The sequence below is a fragment of the Mauremys mutica genome, chromosome 6 (genome assembly GCF_020497125.1).
Source record: "Mauremys mutica isolate MM-2020 ecotype Southern chromosome 6, ASM2049712v1, whole genome shotgun sequence".
Taxonomy (NCBI): Eukaryota; Metazoa; Chordata; order Testudines; family Geoemydidae; genus Mauremys; species Mauremys mutica.
Window position 1 is genome coordinate 80,989,085 of NC_059077.1, and position 15,930 is coordinate 81,005,014.

General features: G+C 42.3%; 1 protein-coding gene across 1 annotated transcript in view; it reads left to right on the forward strand.

Moving 5' to 3' along the window:
- The window catches only part of SHC3 (SHC adaptor protein 3), a 119,208-nt gene extending 109,469 nt beyond the window's left edge, over positions 1–9,739 (forward strand). The window contains exons 13-15 of the mRNA XM_045021593.1: positions 1,020–1,208; positions 2,131–2,426; positions 9,464–9,739. Coding sequence (XP_044877528.1) covers positions 1,020–1,208; positions 2,131–2,426; positions 9,464–9,592 — 614 coding nt within the window. The 3' untranslated portion in view covers positions 9,593–9,739. The remainder of the gene's footprint in view (positions 1–1,019; positions 1,209–2,130; positions 2,427–9,463) is intronic.
- The last annotated feature ends 6,191 nt before the right edge of the window (positions 9,740–15,930 follow it).

The following is a 15,930-nucleotide window of genomic DNA, read 5'->3' on the forward strand; positions in this document are numbered from 1 at the left end:
CATGAACACACACACGTGTGTGTGTTGCAGAATATATTTTGGATTTCAGTTCCCAGAGCTGTTTATTTAATAACATTTAAAAACTGCTGGTTTTCTAGCCCCTTGGAACTCCCTTTGTTTTCTGCTTTAATGCAAATTAAGCAGAGCACACATTCTTTTATTTGAGACAGACCTGTTTGCCATTTTCTGTTTGGGCAGGGTTGTGGTTTGGAACATGTGTTAATAACACCATACAGTAGCATTGTATACACAATGTTGTTCAGGACAATTATTGACCCGTAATTTATGAGTTTTTAAAGAATACCTTACAAGGCATACTTTGTACAAAGATTATTACAGTAATAGTCAAAAGGTGAATACAGGGGTACAAGCCATCACAGTGTCTGTCCATGCACATATGTACATCTATGAGCTGAGCTGAGCATATTATTTGTAACAAATAATTGATTTCTAAAATTTTCCTGTTTTGCTTTTTGTGAACGTCATGAGCAAATCATAATATTCTGAAATATATTCATTATTCAGAAAATTTTGCATGTCTTCATGAAATTTCCCCTTCATTTGGCTACTTTGCAGTGATGCTTCAGATATTTGATATTTAAATTTCAAAGCTGATGCTGTGTTGGTTGGTTACCTAAGCCAGATTAGCTTACTTCAGTTCTCTGATCGCATGACATAGGTAACTAACCAATGCTGCCCCAGTTTTGAATATTCCAATAAAATACAGCCAGTATTTGTGCTAGTAAACAATAGGCAGAAAGTGAAGACAAAAGGGCCATGAATGCAGTCAAATCAAAATCAGTTTTGAATTTGAATGACTATTCGAGAACAATTTTTCCCCTGTGCCAAGCTCTAATAGACAGGCATGTTGTTTGTCTTTTCATCTCTCTTTCCAGAGACTGTTGAGTCTGCACTTTGGTTAGTGACACCTCCTATGTTTATTCTAAACAATACTGCTTTATTCTTCCAAATGCTATGTTAAAGAGAGGGGGAAAAAAGAAGTCTTTTGAATTTTCCAGGGTCCTTGGACATTTACAGCGTGCCAGAAGGGAAGCCTCAGGTAACCCCAACAGGAGAGGTGCCAGCTTATGTGAACACCCAACATATAAACATGGAAGCTCTACTTGCACTTCAGGCAGATGCTGCATTCAGTGGAACAAAAGAGTGTACCAAAGACAGCAGTCCAAGAAAAGATCTGTTTGATATGAGTGAGTTCCCTTTTAACTCTCACCTCTAATGACAGACCCTACATAATTAGTATTTTATTTTGGACCAATAGAATTGCCATTTGTTCATTCCTGAAATGGTTTGAATTAATGAAGGTGATTCATATCTTTCTGGGTTTGAAATTATTGGTGCTTATAGTTTTGAAGCTAAATCAAGGTAAAAGGTCTACACTGCATCTACACTAGGAAGAAGGTTGGGATTAGGTAACATGTGTTAGCTCACACTGATCTAACCTAGACTTCTTTTCCTAATTTAGGATGTAGACTCATGAGTTTATCATAGTATGTAATTAAACATCAGGGATCTTTGTTAAATTAATACTCTGTTTTGAAAAGAGAGCAGATATCTGTGTAATAAATATGACTATGCAGATTATGCATTTTATTTAAAATGAAGTCCTCCTAACTTTGTGGGGGAGGGATAGCTCAGTGGTTTGAGCATTGGTCTGCTAAACCTAGGGTTGTAAATTCAGTTCCAGAAAGGACCATTTAGGGATCTGGGCCAAAAATCTGTCTGGGGATTGGTCCTGCACTGAGCAGAGGGTTGGACTAGATGACCTCCTGAGGTCCCTTCCAACCCTGATATTCTATGATTCTAACTAGCCAGACAATAAGAGAGCTCTGATCCTGTCCAGAACATACAAATATGTGACCATTAGCAATTAGTCAAAATTGTCTCTGATTTTTAATATATTTGTTTACAAACAATATTCTCTGTGTTCTTAATATATTATATAAACTAGTGGGACTAGTAATACACCATACTGTGTTTCTTCTTCTTAAGGATAAATAGAAGTTGCTATTACAAGAAAATAAACCAGGGTTAAAATGACTGGAATTGTATTTTTTTGTAATGCAGTTTACCTGTGAGTGATCTTGCACTTGTTTCTGTGCCTGTAACCAGAACCTTTTGAAGACGCTCTCAAGAACCAGGCCACTGGGCCTGCACTGAATAAGGCTCCCTCGGTCGAGTGCACCAGTCCTCCATTACCCAGAGCAGCTAACTGCACTATAATGAACGAGCTGAATACAGAGCCTTGGTATCAAGGAGAGATGAGTAGGAAAGAAGCAGAACAGCTGTTAAAGAAATGTGGAGACTTCCTGGTCAGGAAAAGCACCACAAATCCAGGCTCCTATGTGCTGACTGGTATGCACAATAGACAAGCCAAACATCTTCTTTTAGTGGATCCGGAAGGAACTGTAAGTGTTGACTCCTGGATGAGAGTAAAAAAGTGTCTGACTCTATATATTTTCTGTAAGCTAGAAAATGAACCCTATTGATAACAATTATTTGTTATTACAGGAATTTTTAAGGTTCCCATCACCTAACCTTAAATCTCAACTCATGATGCTTAGCTGAAGAACTGCTGCAGCATTTCTACATGGCGAGGTAGCTCTGAGGCCACTTCCTCTAGTCTAGTCCTCAGTGCAATACGGGGCAGTCAAAGGTATTAAGTTACTTTTGTGGCCCCCAGATCCCATGGCTGTCTAGGGAGCAGTCTGGTCCCTCGCATTAGTTAGAACAGCCTTTGCACTGCTCTTATTTCCACCCAGCTGCCTGAGGCTCCAGTGAGTTGTTCTGATAAGAGTGATCTCCAGAGCATAGGGGCATGACTTCCTTCTCTGGGAATAGGCTCTCACTCAAGCCTGGGAGAGAAATGGCATACTCTGTCTCTCTGCTACCTGAGGATTCCCTTAGCTGGTTAAATTGGCTTTCTAGCAGCAGAGCAATATAAACTAGCCAGAGCTGGGCATGAAAACTGGTCCTTGGTATTTTTGTAGCTGCCCATCACTGAAAAAGTAAGCAGATGACACAAAAATAGGGGGAGTGGAAAATAATGAAGAGGACAGGTCATTGATTCCTCTTCATATATATATATAGGAACAAAGAACATAGGCCATACTTACAGAATAGGGGACTATATCCTGGGAAGCAGTGACTCTGAAAATGTTTTCAGGGTTGTGGTGGATAATCAGCTGAACATGAACTCCTAACATAATGCTAGGGGCAAAAGATCTAATGCTATCCTTGGATGCATAAACCAGGGAATCTCGAAGAGGAGTAGAAAGGTTATATTTGGCACTATGCAACCACTGCTGGAATACTGTGTCCAGTTCTGCTATCCACAATTCAAGAAGGATGTTGGCAAATTAGAGAGGGTTCAGCGAACAGATGCAAGAATGATTAAAGGATTAGAAAACGTGCCTTTCAGTGATAGACTTAAGGAGCAAAATCTATTTTGCTTATCAAAAAGAAGGGGTGACATGGTTGCAGGCTATAACTCTCTTCATGGGCAACAAATATTTAATAATGAGCTCTTCAGTCTGGCAGAGAAAGATCTAACATGATCCAGTGGCTGGAAGTTGAAGCTAGACAAATTCACTGGGAAATAAGGTGCACATTTTTAACAGTGAGAATTATTAACCAATGGAACAATTTACTAAAGGTCATGGTGGATTCTCAATTACTAACAATTTTTAAATCAAGACTGGAAGATTTTCTAAAAAATCTGCTCTAGGAATTATTTTGGGGAAGTTTTATGGCCTGTGTTACAGAGGAGGTCAGACTAGATGATCACAATGGTCCTTTCTGGCTTTGGAATCTATGCATCTGTGAAAGTTTGTGAAGGAGCTCCACCTGGTGTGAGAGGGTGGAAAGCAACATATTTCAGTTCCGTTTTCCTAGTGGCTAAACACTCTGGCATTTAATATAAGACTTTCTATTCCTGTGTAAAATGTTAGTTTAAATAATAAGAACCAGAGCAACAGGTTCCTGACAAACTAGTGTATATGGTATACATACAGAAGGACTAATCCTGTTGGGCCTTTCTCCTGCTGACTTCAACAGAGAAACTTGCAAAAGGGCAGCAGGGTTTGATTCACAAAAGCTTTGACTAAAGAAGGCTGCTGTACATACTGTCATTGTATTTGCCACAGGAGGGCAGTCAAAGAATATTATTAAGATGTTTTCCATTATAACCGGATTACTCCTGAGGTTACATGTGCTTGTGTCAGCCTCGGCAAGCCAGCCGAGTGCTGAATCTCTGAGATAGGAACCTCTTCGACTCGGACTGAAAGTTTACCAGTGTTTTGTGACCCTGCAGAAGGGCCTTTTGGTTTATCTGCAATACACATACAAATAGCTACCTCTTGAGTGGGGTGCCATGAGGATTAATTAGTAGGGTCCTATCATGCCTTTAATGCACAAGCCTGCAATATGGCTGTTTCAGAGATGCAGTGTCCTGGCTGGAGTTCTGGTAGGCAGGGAGCATGGGGCCATTGCTACACAGGGGTGCACCACATATTCTCCTCTGTGCCCAACCAAGATATTGGCCTCACATCCCTCCACTCCTTCCCCTTAAGGCAGCAAGAACCTGCTACCCTCCCTGCATGAGGATCTCCTTGCATCACCTCTCTCCACTTGAGTCCATTTGTAATGCACCTCTGAGTCACAATGGCTACGCTGCTTGCTCCTTGCTCTGGGGCTGGGAAAGTAGTAATTTGCTGGTGGCCTATACCAGTATTTAGCAAATTACTGCACTCGCCCCCAATCCCACCCCTTTGCTCAGTGCCAGGCAGCAAGAAGTCATGGAAGAGCCAAGGATCCTGCCATTACCTTCCCAACAGGAGTAGTTGAGATGTCTTACCTAGTATCTCCTACCCATCTGGGTTCAAGATCCATGTAACCTATACAGAGACGGAAGAAGGTTCTGATTTCTGTAACAGGGTGGCCTGCCTCTCTAAGGGCCAGGAGGGCTTGGGTCAGCCAGCTCTGTTCAGGTAGCCCCACTCCATTACACTTACGTTGAGCATAAGGTTTATAAGGAGGAAAGCCAGTGGCTGATTGCTGGCTCAGGAGGCGATTTCCTGAGCTAGAGATGGGCCTTTCAAACTTGACTCTCCAGGCGGGAGGCCCTGGGAGTTGCTGCTTGACAGAGAGTGAGAGGCAGCTGCAGAGTTGCAGGTGGTAAGAGAGTGGCAGGTAGCAGGAGGTGCCTGCAGCAGAGCCTTGGCCATGTGGGAGGGCTCAAGCCTAGAAGCTAGAGGCAGAGGGATGAAGAAAGTTGAGCGAACTGAGAGAGTGCTGGGCCCTCTTCTGGGGAAGAAAGGACTGCAGACAGGAAGACCGGAAGGTTCCTTCTGGGAAGAGCAGAGACAGACTCTAGCTAGAAGGGGCTGGAGTGGCTACTTGATAAAAAGCAGGCTGGGACTGAAGAGGTATTCTGGCCTTGCAGAGGTATTATAATAATAGACAGTATTTTGGGATTGAGGTCAGTTTGAATTGTTTATGTTAATAAACCCAGATGCCAAGAAGGGGAATTATTGGCCACAAAAAAACCTCTAGTGGAGTTATTGAATGAGGGGCCTTGACTCAAGGGAAACTGAGGCAGGGCACACACACACACACACAAGTTCCCTGAAGCCAGAAGGGGGCACTCAGGAGGCGGTGGGCCCTGGTGCACTCCCTCTGTGTTCCGTTTATAGGCTTGCAGTCCAAGTTGCAATCTAGCCCTAGAGTTTTCAATACAAATGGAAACATCCTCCACCACCACTTCCCTCATTGCAAAGCATCATTTTACACATTTCATACTTCACATACTTATTTATCAGATTGTGGATCTCCACATAGAAAAACACTGATACTTTAAGGATGGAGGGCACTGTGCTGAGTGGATAGTGTTTGGCTCTGTGCATTTATCACCGTTATCACCACCTACCCACACCCCTTGCCTTCCAACAACCACCATGGCTGTATTGCTTTCTCAAAATGCCCCACACACATTAAATAATTTAGCCTCACACAAATAAATATTATTGGGCTTGATTCACCCCTGTGTTTCAATGGGGCTCCTGCACTTCAGTGGGGATTCACTGGGTGAGGTGTTTGCATGTCCAACACTCGTGTGGCAGCTTTAAACTGCAGCTGAGCTCCAAACAAACAAATCAGCTCAACCTGTGAGAGAACTGGTCATGCCCTCTTGCCAGCCATCACCTCCCACCTTTGGGGCCACATTGGCCAAGTCAGGGCATAGGGGTCATGCGCATCTTGCACAGCTGCAATTCTCCTCCAAGTGGGTTTTTTGTCTTGCATGTCACTTCAGGAGCCATCAGCAATTTCAAGGACCTTGCTCAGTGAAGAGTCACCTCAAGGAGGTATTAACTGCAAGTTACACTCCACTTGAGAAATTTGCTCCTATAGGAGCAGCTTGCCTATTTCTGTATTTAGACTTCACTGTGCTGGCTTTATGATTTGTGAGCCACTAGCTCAGCCCTTTGGCAGCCTGATTTGTGGCTCGTCATGAACATAGCTAACAAAATGCAAACATCTTGCAAGCCTGAAGAGGCATTTTTCCACAGTGTGCATTTCTTAGACATACTGAGGTCCACATTTTCAGAATTATTTGAGATAACTGTACATACAAACAGCACCCAACAGGTCATTTGTGTGCAAATTATTCAGGGGCCTATTTTTAGGGTTTGTCTTCATTGTGGTGTGACCTTAAGGTCTAATTTGAGTGTTACCTCTAATCTGACTCCCATGTACACACACAAATCTCTAGCTCAAGTTAAGTGGTGTTTTAAATTTGAGCTAGCTGGCCATCAGGGGATATGGATGGAAGCTTGAGTGCTGCTGATGCTGGAGAGTGTTGTTTCACAATGTGACTGGTTTCATTTGAGTTAGGCTAACTCAAGAGGAGTTGACTTGAATGCAGATAACTCAAGCTTGCAGTGAAGACAAGCCCTTAGTTCTGAAAATATGGGCCTGATAGGTTACACAAAGCTGATGTTTCAAAGCAACTAGCGGGAACTGAGGTTTTCCTCCTAGATCATATTGTACTTGGAATGCTAGCTGGACTCTAGAAATCGTAAAAGTCTGCAGACTTTCTTCAGCAGCGTTATTGTTATCAGGGCCGCCCAGAGGATTCAGGGGGCCTGGGGCAGGGCCGGGTCTTCGGCGGCAATTCAGTGGCGAGTCCCTCTCGGAGGGAAAGACCCGCCACTGAATTGCCGCCGAAGAATGAAGCAGCAGTGGTAGAGTGGCCTACGTGCCGCCGATCGCAATTTTTTTTTTCCCCCCCACCGCTTGTGGTGCTTGTACTCACCTGGCAGCGCTCCGAGGCTTTGGCAGCACTTCAGCAGCGGGTCTTTCACTCGCTCCAAGTCTTGCGCTGCACTGAAGGACCCACCGTCAAAGACCTGGAGCGAGTGAAGGGCCCGCCGCCGAAGTACCACCGAAAACCCGGAGTGGCTCACGGGGCCCCTGCAGGGCCCGGGGCCTGGGGCAAATTGCCCCACTTGCCTGCCCTTCCCCCCCGGGCGGCCCTGATTGTTATAGGCAGAGCTGGTAGCATTGCTATTGTTAAGGTTGCCTGGCACTTCCCATTATAAGAGCCTTTTACAACTTTGCAAAACTTCAACTAAATATGCTGGGTGTCTGCATCTGGATTTGTTGACCCCCAAATAGGGAAGCGAAAAGAAAAAATAAATAAAAAGAGGGTATCTACCGCAGGATGATTTTTTTTTAAAGGAAAGTTTCAGCACAATTTGTTCAGCTGTTTCTGAGCACGAGATTAGACAAAATACATAGTTTTCCCCATTTAAAAAAAATTCTTACAACCATCTGGGGCTCCTCACTTTGAAGCAGGGACTTGAAATTTGGCAAGAGCTTGCCTATGTGTTAGGGATGTGCCTTTTGATGTTCCTGTGAAAATCTGCCCCAAATTGGCTAAGTTATAAGTCTTTGAAAAATCTCAGTTCACACAAATGATGCAGGAGTCCTCGGGGGAAAAATAGTATGTCATCATGTAATTAAAGACTATTGTAATGCATACGCACAAGAGCAACCTTAAATCTGGCATTGTCTAACCTTTGAGTGCTTGACTTTGCAACCTTTTAGATTTTTTAGATTTTTTTTATTTAATTATTGAAGACGCATGGCAGTTGTACAGAATATTGGTAAAATGTGCTAGACCAGTGGTTCTCAAACTTGTTCCACCACTTGTGCAGGGAAAGCCCCTGGCGGGCCGGGCCGAGTTGTTTACCTGCCGCATCCACAGGTTCGGCCGATTGCGGCTCCCAGTGGCCGCTGTTCGCTGCTCCAGGCCAATGGGAGCTGCTGGAAGCGGCGGCCAATATGTCCCTCAGCCTGTGCCACTTCCAGCAGCTCCCATTGGCCACTGGGAAGCCGCGATCAGCTGAACCTGTGGACGCGGCAGGTAAACAACCCGTCCCGGCCTGCCAGGGGCTTTCCCTCCACAAGCGGCGGAACAAGTTTGAGAACCACTGTGCTAGGCAAATAACAGGTTCCTTTCTCTGAAGAGCTTACAGTCCAAAGACACAACTGGGTACTATGCAGACCAGAAACATATATAGAGCCAAATACAGATAATGGTCTTTGCAGCTGGAATATTTCCTTGAGCAGGTTTTGAGACAGAAGAGAGGGAGGCCACTGACATCTAAGTAGAAAGTGCAGTATGAAACATGCAAGTGTATGAAGGATAGGGCTAGGGTCTGCTACCTTTACTGACCTTGAGGGACACCTTTCTCTGGGATTAACCTCATTTAAATAAGTGAGGCTCCTCATGTGGTAATAGACAACTTAGGGTCTACTCAGGATGCAGCTGGTCAGAAAAATGGGTTTTTTGTTGACAAACTATTTCATTAGTATTGCCTACATTTTCAGCAGACATTTCTTATTTTTTGATGAAAAACCAAAAGCCAAATATTTTTCAGATTTTGGCAACAAAAAATGAAAAAAATTGGGCCAAAAATTGCCTATTCCCAGCAGGTTTGGATTTTGTTTGAAATGTTTTGGTTTTCAGTTTTCCAACAAAAAATTGAAAGTGTTTGTAGAGAGCAAATACTATCTCCAAAATGTTTAATTTGATCAGAAGGTCAGTGTTCTGTTGAAAAAAGTTGTGATGGAAAATCTTCAACCCGGCCTATTCAGTGTGAGAAAAGGTGGCCAGTAAGAGAGCAGGCAAAACAGAAGTTTGGAGAGAAGTGAGGGGGTAGGAGGTGAAACAACTAATTTGGAGATGACAAAACCTCCATTGACTCTAATGGGAGGTGGCTCAGACCCTTAAAAGTGTTTGTGTGTATGTGTGTACATGAGCGCACGTGTATACAGATATAAAAGGAAAATATTTTGTCTTATTTTCAGTTAACTTTTGTTTAATGGTAAAGGAAAGATTGGTCCGTATTTAACCTTTACTTTTCCATGCTCTTCTTTTAAGGTTCGTACAAAGGATCATGTATTTGACAGCATAAGCCATCTCATCAACCATCATCTTGAGAACAATTTGCCAATAGTTTCCGCTGGAAGTGAACTCTGCCTCCAGCAGCCAGTTGAGAGGAAACAGTGACCCATGGTGACATGTTCAGCATTTGTAAGCTATAACCACTGCAGTGGACACTGCAAACCTGGAAACATGTACATTAAAAAATACACACATCTATCTATCTATCACCAATATGTTTTCTTGAGCTTTAAAAAGCCCCATCCCGTATAGTACCACTTCACATTTCTTACTGCTCTATGCAGACATGAAGTATGATTAAAAACACAGATTTCTGAAAATGTAATTTCAATAAAATTATTCTGATTCTTGAATGTGAATATTGACAGTGTACATACACACATTATATATAAATACAGTAATATATTTATATTTTTCAAGTCAGTCTGTTGAAGGTATGGAACTAATGTTCTGTGCCATGTGTTTTAACTGAAAAAGATGCCCATTGTGATTGTTCAGATAAAAATAGAATTCAACAATCTCATTTCCTTGAGAATACAATATTAGACGTCTTATTTGTAGTTTTATCTAATAAGCACAATTATGGTGAGAACACAGGCGGATTACATTGGTTAAATACCAGCCGAGGGGATTAAATTCAGCAGCTCGTATTCTAACATGGAAATTTAGCTTGAAAAAGTTTTTAAAAGCATTATTCAGTGTCACTGAGTTCAAAAGCATTTTCTCTTTCTGATGTCCAGTTTGAATTCTTATATGATGCTACTCAAGATATTTGTAACTTGCTTTGACAATGACTTGGTGTGATCTCTCTGTGTACAAGGTGTATGCATTTGATTTTTCAAACAATAATATAATTGAACTAATATTCTGCAGCTTTGATTTATTGAATTCAATACTAAGATTATTTACAAATAGTTCACTTCTTGTGCTAAAGAATTAATTGTTTTTGACTGCCAGTCACCAATGAGATGTCATACATTGACTAAGAGGGTTCAAACTGCTTGTTTTTTAAATATACTTGGTGCAAAATGCTTGTGGTTGGTCAAAGACACACACAAAAAAGGTGGGTTTTTTTTCTCATAGAAACCTTTTTTCTCATAGAACAATGACAAAAATGAATACCTAGAATATTAGTCCATTTAAATGAGCTAACTTTGATTAACTTAATTTTTATGTGCCTCTCCCTAAGTACAGCTTCAAGTTAACCTTTAGGAAGTGATTGTTTTTATACATTTATTGGTTGTTTCTAATTAGTGTGGAAAAAATAGATATACATTAGAGTTGCTTTTTGGGCAGATATTTCATTAACATTTGGTATTGGGAAGTGTACATTGAAAAGTGCATTCTGTCCCACATACACACACAAAATTCATTAATTTGCCTTTCTTTTGGAATGGACTTTGTCTTTCAGTTATACATATCTAATTGCGGGCCAAATTCAGCTCTCTGTTTAACTGATGCAACTCCCATAGACTTCAGTGAAGGTTGCACCACTGTAACTGAGAGCAAAATTTAAACTTCAGTATTTCTAAGTCAGAAATTCAAACCAAGTTTCAGGATTTGATTAATAAAGGCCCTGATTAAGGAAGGTACTTACACTCATGTCTACCCTCAAGTATATTAGTTCAATTGAAGTCAACAGGACCTGTCATTCCTTAAAGTTAGACATGTGCCTAAGTATTTTGCTGAAATGGGGCCAAGTTGACTTCAGGATTTGCTTTAGAATCCATTCCTAGGATGGCAGTTTTAAAACTCCCAAATAATGTCCTCCTTGTGCCATGGACTACGCAAAGGTCATTACTTTGTAAGTAATGTCAAAAAGGAATCCCACCGCTGGTCTAGAGCTCACTACCTGAAAAGAGCTATCAGAGGAAGAACTGACTTTCAAAGGTTTTTGAGAATTTAAAATTCCATTTTCACCTCTAATCTCCCCATCTCAGCATGTCTCACTTCCCAATGCATTGCCATGGGACCAGCTCACAGCTAGCCCCTATCTCCCTGTCTACCCAGTCACATGAAACTTCCCAGCCTTCCTGAAACTCCTTTAGCCATTCAAGACTCACCCTATCTGGCATCTCACACTAAATCACTCATCTGGCTTCTCTCTTGGATCCCCACTAACCACTCCCTGACACATCTTTACATCTAGGCCGCAGAGGCCAATTATCACCAGCACTTCCCCATGCAGCAGTTGGACCTTCTCCCCATCAGACCACACCCGAATCTTCTTTCTCCCCCCTTCCCTAGATGTGGGGGGAAGTAGTTCTTCTTCATGCCTCCTAGTACGCAGGGAATTATGGCTGCATCCTTCCCTTTTCCTCCTTGCTGTGATGATACAACTGTTTGCTTCAGTTCCCATCTCCTCTGCACAGAACAGTAGGTTTGGGTAGGAGCAGAGAGCACAGGAAAGGAGTCAGATGCATCATAACAGTCCCCCATGGCATGGATGGAGATCTTCAGATTAGGTCTGCCCTATTCCATGCTGGAATACAGAAGGCTGAAATATGGAAGTGCTTGAGTAGCACCCTGTCTGGTATCTATGACAATGATTTTAGGAAAGAAAAGCCTTGTTTTGCTTTTTCTGTGATTATATTGTGCAAAGTGACTGTAATATTGGCATCTTGTGGCTAGGGCTAAATTAAGGCAATCCAAGGCCTCAGGCACACCCTCCAATGGGTTCACTTGCTACCCTCTTTAGGGTAGCAGCAAGTGTCAGAATGAAGATGTATGGGACAAGCACACCTCTGAGAGTTATTGTTTCAGGCTCCATATAGACTCAGACAGGCACTGGTTACTTTTGGGTCACAATTTCAAGCTTTTCTTAGCATTCATGAGGGCTATTTTAAAAATCAAATGAAAGCTGAGATTCTGACTTCATTATGTCACTCTAGGAGCTGGGGCATGAGACATGCCCCTAATAGTGCCTATGCTTTAATCTGGCACAGACTGTGGTTCAATTTTTATTGTCTCTCAATAATTCCATGCCACATTTGTGAAGTGTATTAGTAAAACAATGTTGTCTCTAATTTGTAGCCCTGCAATCTCTACTTGAGATTGAAAGTCAAACTGGATTATTTCTGGTCTGTGCATCACCACGCGTAGGAAAGATTCAACAGTGAAAATGGTTGAACCTTTCTGATGAAAATTTTCCTGTCAGAAAATGTGGTTTTGTCTAAATTTCTGCAGAAAAATTTAGAGTTAGACAAAGTTTTTTTGAATTTATGATTGGGGGAATCAAAGGGAAAAAGTTCACTTTCAGTTAACATGTCAGAATGAAATGTTGGTTTGAAACTAAAAATGCCATTTCAAATGTTGATTTACTTCATTTAAATTGAAATTGTCGAAATTCTCTGTTTCAACATTTCCGATTCAAACCTTTTCAAAATTTTTTGTTCCATGAAATTTTTTGCTATTTTGACTCTGTTTGTGCAGAATGGAAACTTACTGTGAAATATCAACATTTCCTGAGGGATTTAGTTAGAATTTAGCTAGCCATTCTGTTTGGTTTATTCTGCTATAACAGAGTGTAACTAACTATAAAAACTAAAGTTGTTTGTACAGAATTTGAAAGGAAAAACATGGACCCCAATCCTGCAAACTTTTAGGGCAGGTCTACAGTACCATTTAAGTCAGTGGTTCCCAAACTGTGGGTTGGGACCCAAAGTGAGTCGTGACCCCCTTTGAATGGGATCACCATGGCTGGCTTAGACATGCTGAAGCCCAAGCCCCGCTGCCCAGGGCCGAAGCCAAAGCCCCAGGGATTCAGTCCTGGGTGGCAGGGCTCAGGTTGCAGCCCCCCTACTGGGGCAGTGGGGCTTGGATGGGCTCAGGCTTTGGTCCTAGGGTCATGAGTAATTTTTGTTGTCGGAGGGTGCAAGGAAGTTTGAGAACCCCTGGTTTAAGTTGATCTAACTTACATCGCTCAGGGGTGTGAAAAAGCCCCCTCACCCCCATGCAACCCAAGTTTTGCACTGTCCACACCAGTGCTATATCAGTGGGAGATGCTCTCCTGCCGACATAGCTTCTTGCCAAAGTGCAGTAATTATGCTGATGCTCTCCTGTCAGCATAGCACATCTTCACCAGATGCTCTACAGCATCAGTGCAGCTGCGCTGATGTAGCACTGTAGTGTAGACTTTCCCTTAGTTATGTCAGTAGCACACAGGAGATAATGCATGGAGACTACTTGCATAAATGAAGACTAATCATCTGAGTAAATGTTTGAAGTTCAGACTTCTAGTTTATTTAGCTTTTTAAAAAACAGTCTTTTCCTGCAAAACAACTGAATAGCAATCCATTTTTACATATTTATTTATTATTACTATTGCCGGGACACTAAAAGACTTTTACACATTTATTTCACTGTATTTAAAATGCACCGGTGTGTCAACACTTCATTCTTTAGGTCTTAAGGACTTTGTGTGAAGCCACAACACTTTGCACTCAGTACTTTTACAAGTGTAAGATGATTGCAAAAGGTGTAAGGCTATGGAGAATCAGATCCCACCTGCCTCCAGCCACCTCACAGGAGACTTTTAGCATGGTACAACACAGGGAGAAAAGTGGCTTCTGTGGTACTTAAAACACACACGATTTCAGAGTGAGGCACCTGCTTCCGTGATTTTGAAAATCCCATTAGGTGTCTATCTGCATCCTTAGCTGCCTATATACCTTTGGAAATCTGGCCCACAGAATAAAGTGACAGGAGATGGTGCATGAATGAAAGCATTTTAAACGCATTAGAATAAACTTGTAAAAAAATCTTATGCATTGTCCCATCTGTAGCCTTCAAAAACTGGCAATCAATCAGCTGCATGTAACAGACCCTTTTTCTAACTTACCGTTTTTAGATCACATGGGTACAGTGAAAACGTGAGAGATTTGCAGGAAGTTTGTAACCATGTAATTGTAATTGCACACAAACACAACCTTTACTTTATGTTTTGAAATTGTAAATGGGCCCTCTGAAAGCTTTAACACATGCTTTGGAAATCAGCCTTCAGGTAGGTGGCAAGGAGACACAGAATGATGGAGCGCTTTTACTGAATTCTCAAGAGTGTGTTTCATGGGCTACATTTTCCACTATAATTAAGCTACTTTGAGCAGCTCCGGTGGCATGAAGAAGCTGGAAATGTGGCAAATCTGCCCAGCTTACAGTTTCCCTAGGTGAGGTAGTACTGGGGTAGGGAGAGTGACTGGAGAAAAGGGGGCGGTGGTGGCTCCATTGTTCCTGTGCTATGGTGATTCCCAATTCCTGGAATAGTTCCTTGTGTGATCCATCACCTGCTCTTGTTGCTGCTCATTGGATTTGGTCCTGTTTGTGAAAATAATAGAATGAGGATATAAATATATGAACGCAGGACCCAGTCCTGCTCTCATTAAAATCAGTGAGCAATTTGCTAATGACTTCTGTGGAGGGAGGCATGATTAAGCCCTTCATGTTGGGCAGTTCAATTCTGTGAAGTGTTGCCAACCCCAAAAATTCAAAAATTATGAGTCAGGTCCAAAAAATCAGGATATGGGCTTAAAATTATGAGATTTAAAAAAATCATAATTGTGGGTTCTTTTTATTTTCTTTCTGGTGTCTGAGGCTTTAGGTTTCATGTTTTCAAGCTTTTTTCCCCCCTGCAGCAACAAAGGCTACTTTTTAGACTGAAAGCTGAGATTAGCACATCATCCCATGACTCCAGGAGCTGTGATTTTACAAAAACAAACCAAACAAACAAACAAAAGAGAGCCAAATTTGCAAGACACATGATAAAACTATGAGTATTGCAACACTGGAGTGTCCTCCGTTCCTTCCTAAGGGGTAGTTGAGGATGCTCAGAACTATGTAGGAAGCTACCGGTGCCTTGCAGTATCAGGCCTATTGTCTAGACACATTCCAAATTGTGTGATGACAGCTAGAATCTGCCCGTCAGTTTGGTTTGCATTTATGTTACAATTGTATGAACCATGTGCAATCAGGGGCGGCTCTAGCAATTGCGCCGCCCCAGGCAGGGTGGCACGTCGCAGGGGGCGCTCTGGCGGTCGCCAGTCCCGCGGCTCCGGTGGACCTCCTGCAGACGTGCCTGCGGAGGGTCCGCTGGTCCCGTGGCTCGGGTGGACCTCCCGCAGGCATGCCTGCAGATGCTCCACCGGAGCCGCGGGACCAGCGGACCCTCCGCAGGCATGCTGGGGGTCTAGAGCCGGCCCTGTGTGCAATAGACATGCCTTAGGGCCATGTTACTAAGACATTCTTAAGTAAACCAAATGTTTTGCATTACTTTTACTGTAGGTGTGCAAGAGTTATTTGGTTGAGATCAAGGCGAATTTTTCAGTGAAGTTAGCCGTATTAGTTCTGGCAGCTGAATTTCATCTTTGTTTCCAAAGTTTCAATCAGACATTTTGTTTGCTGCAGAAATTTCAAGCATTAGATGGCACAAAGAAAACAATAAATACCAT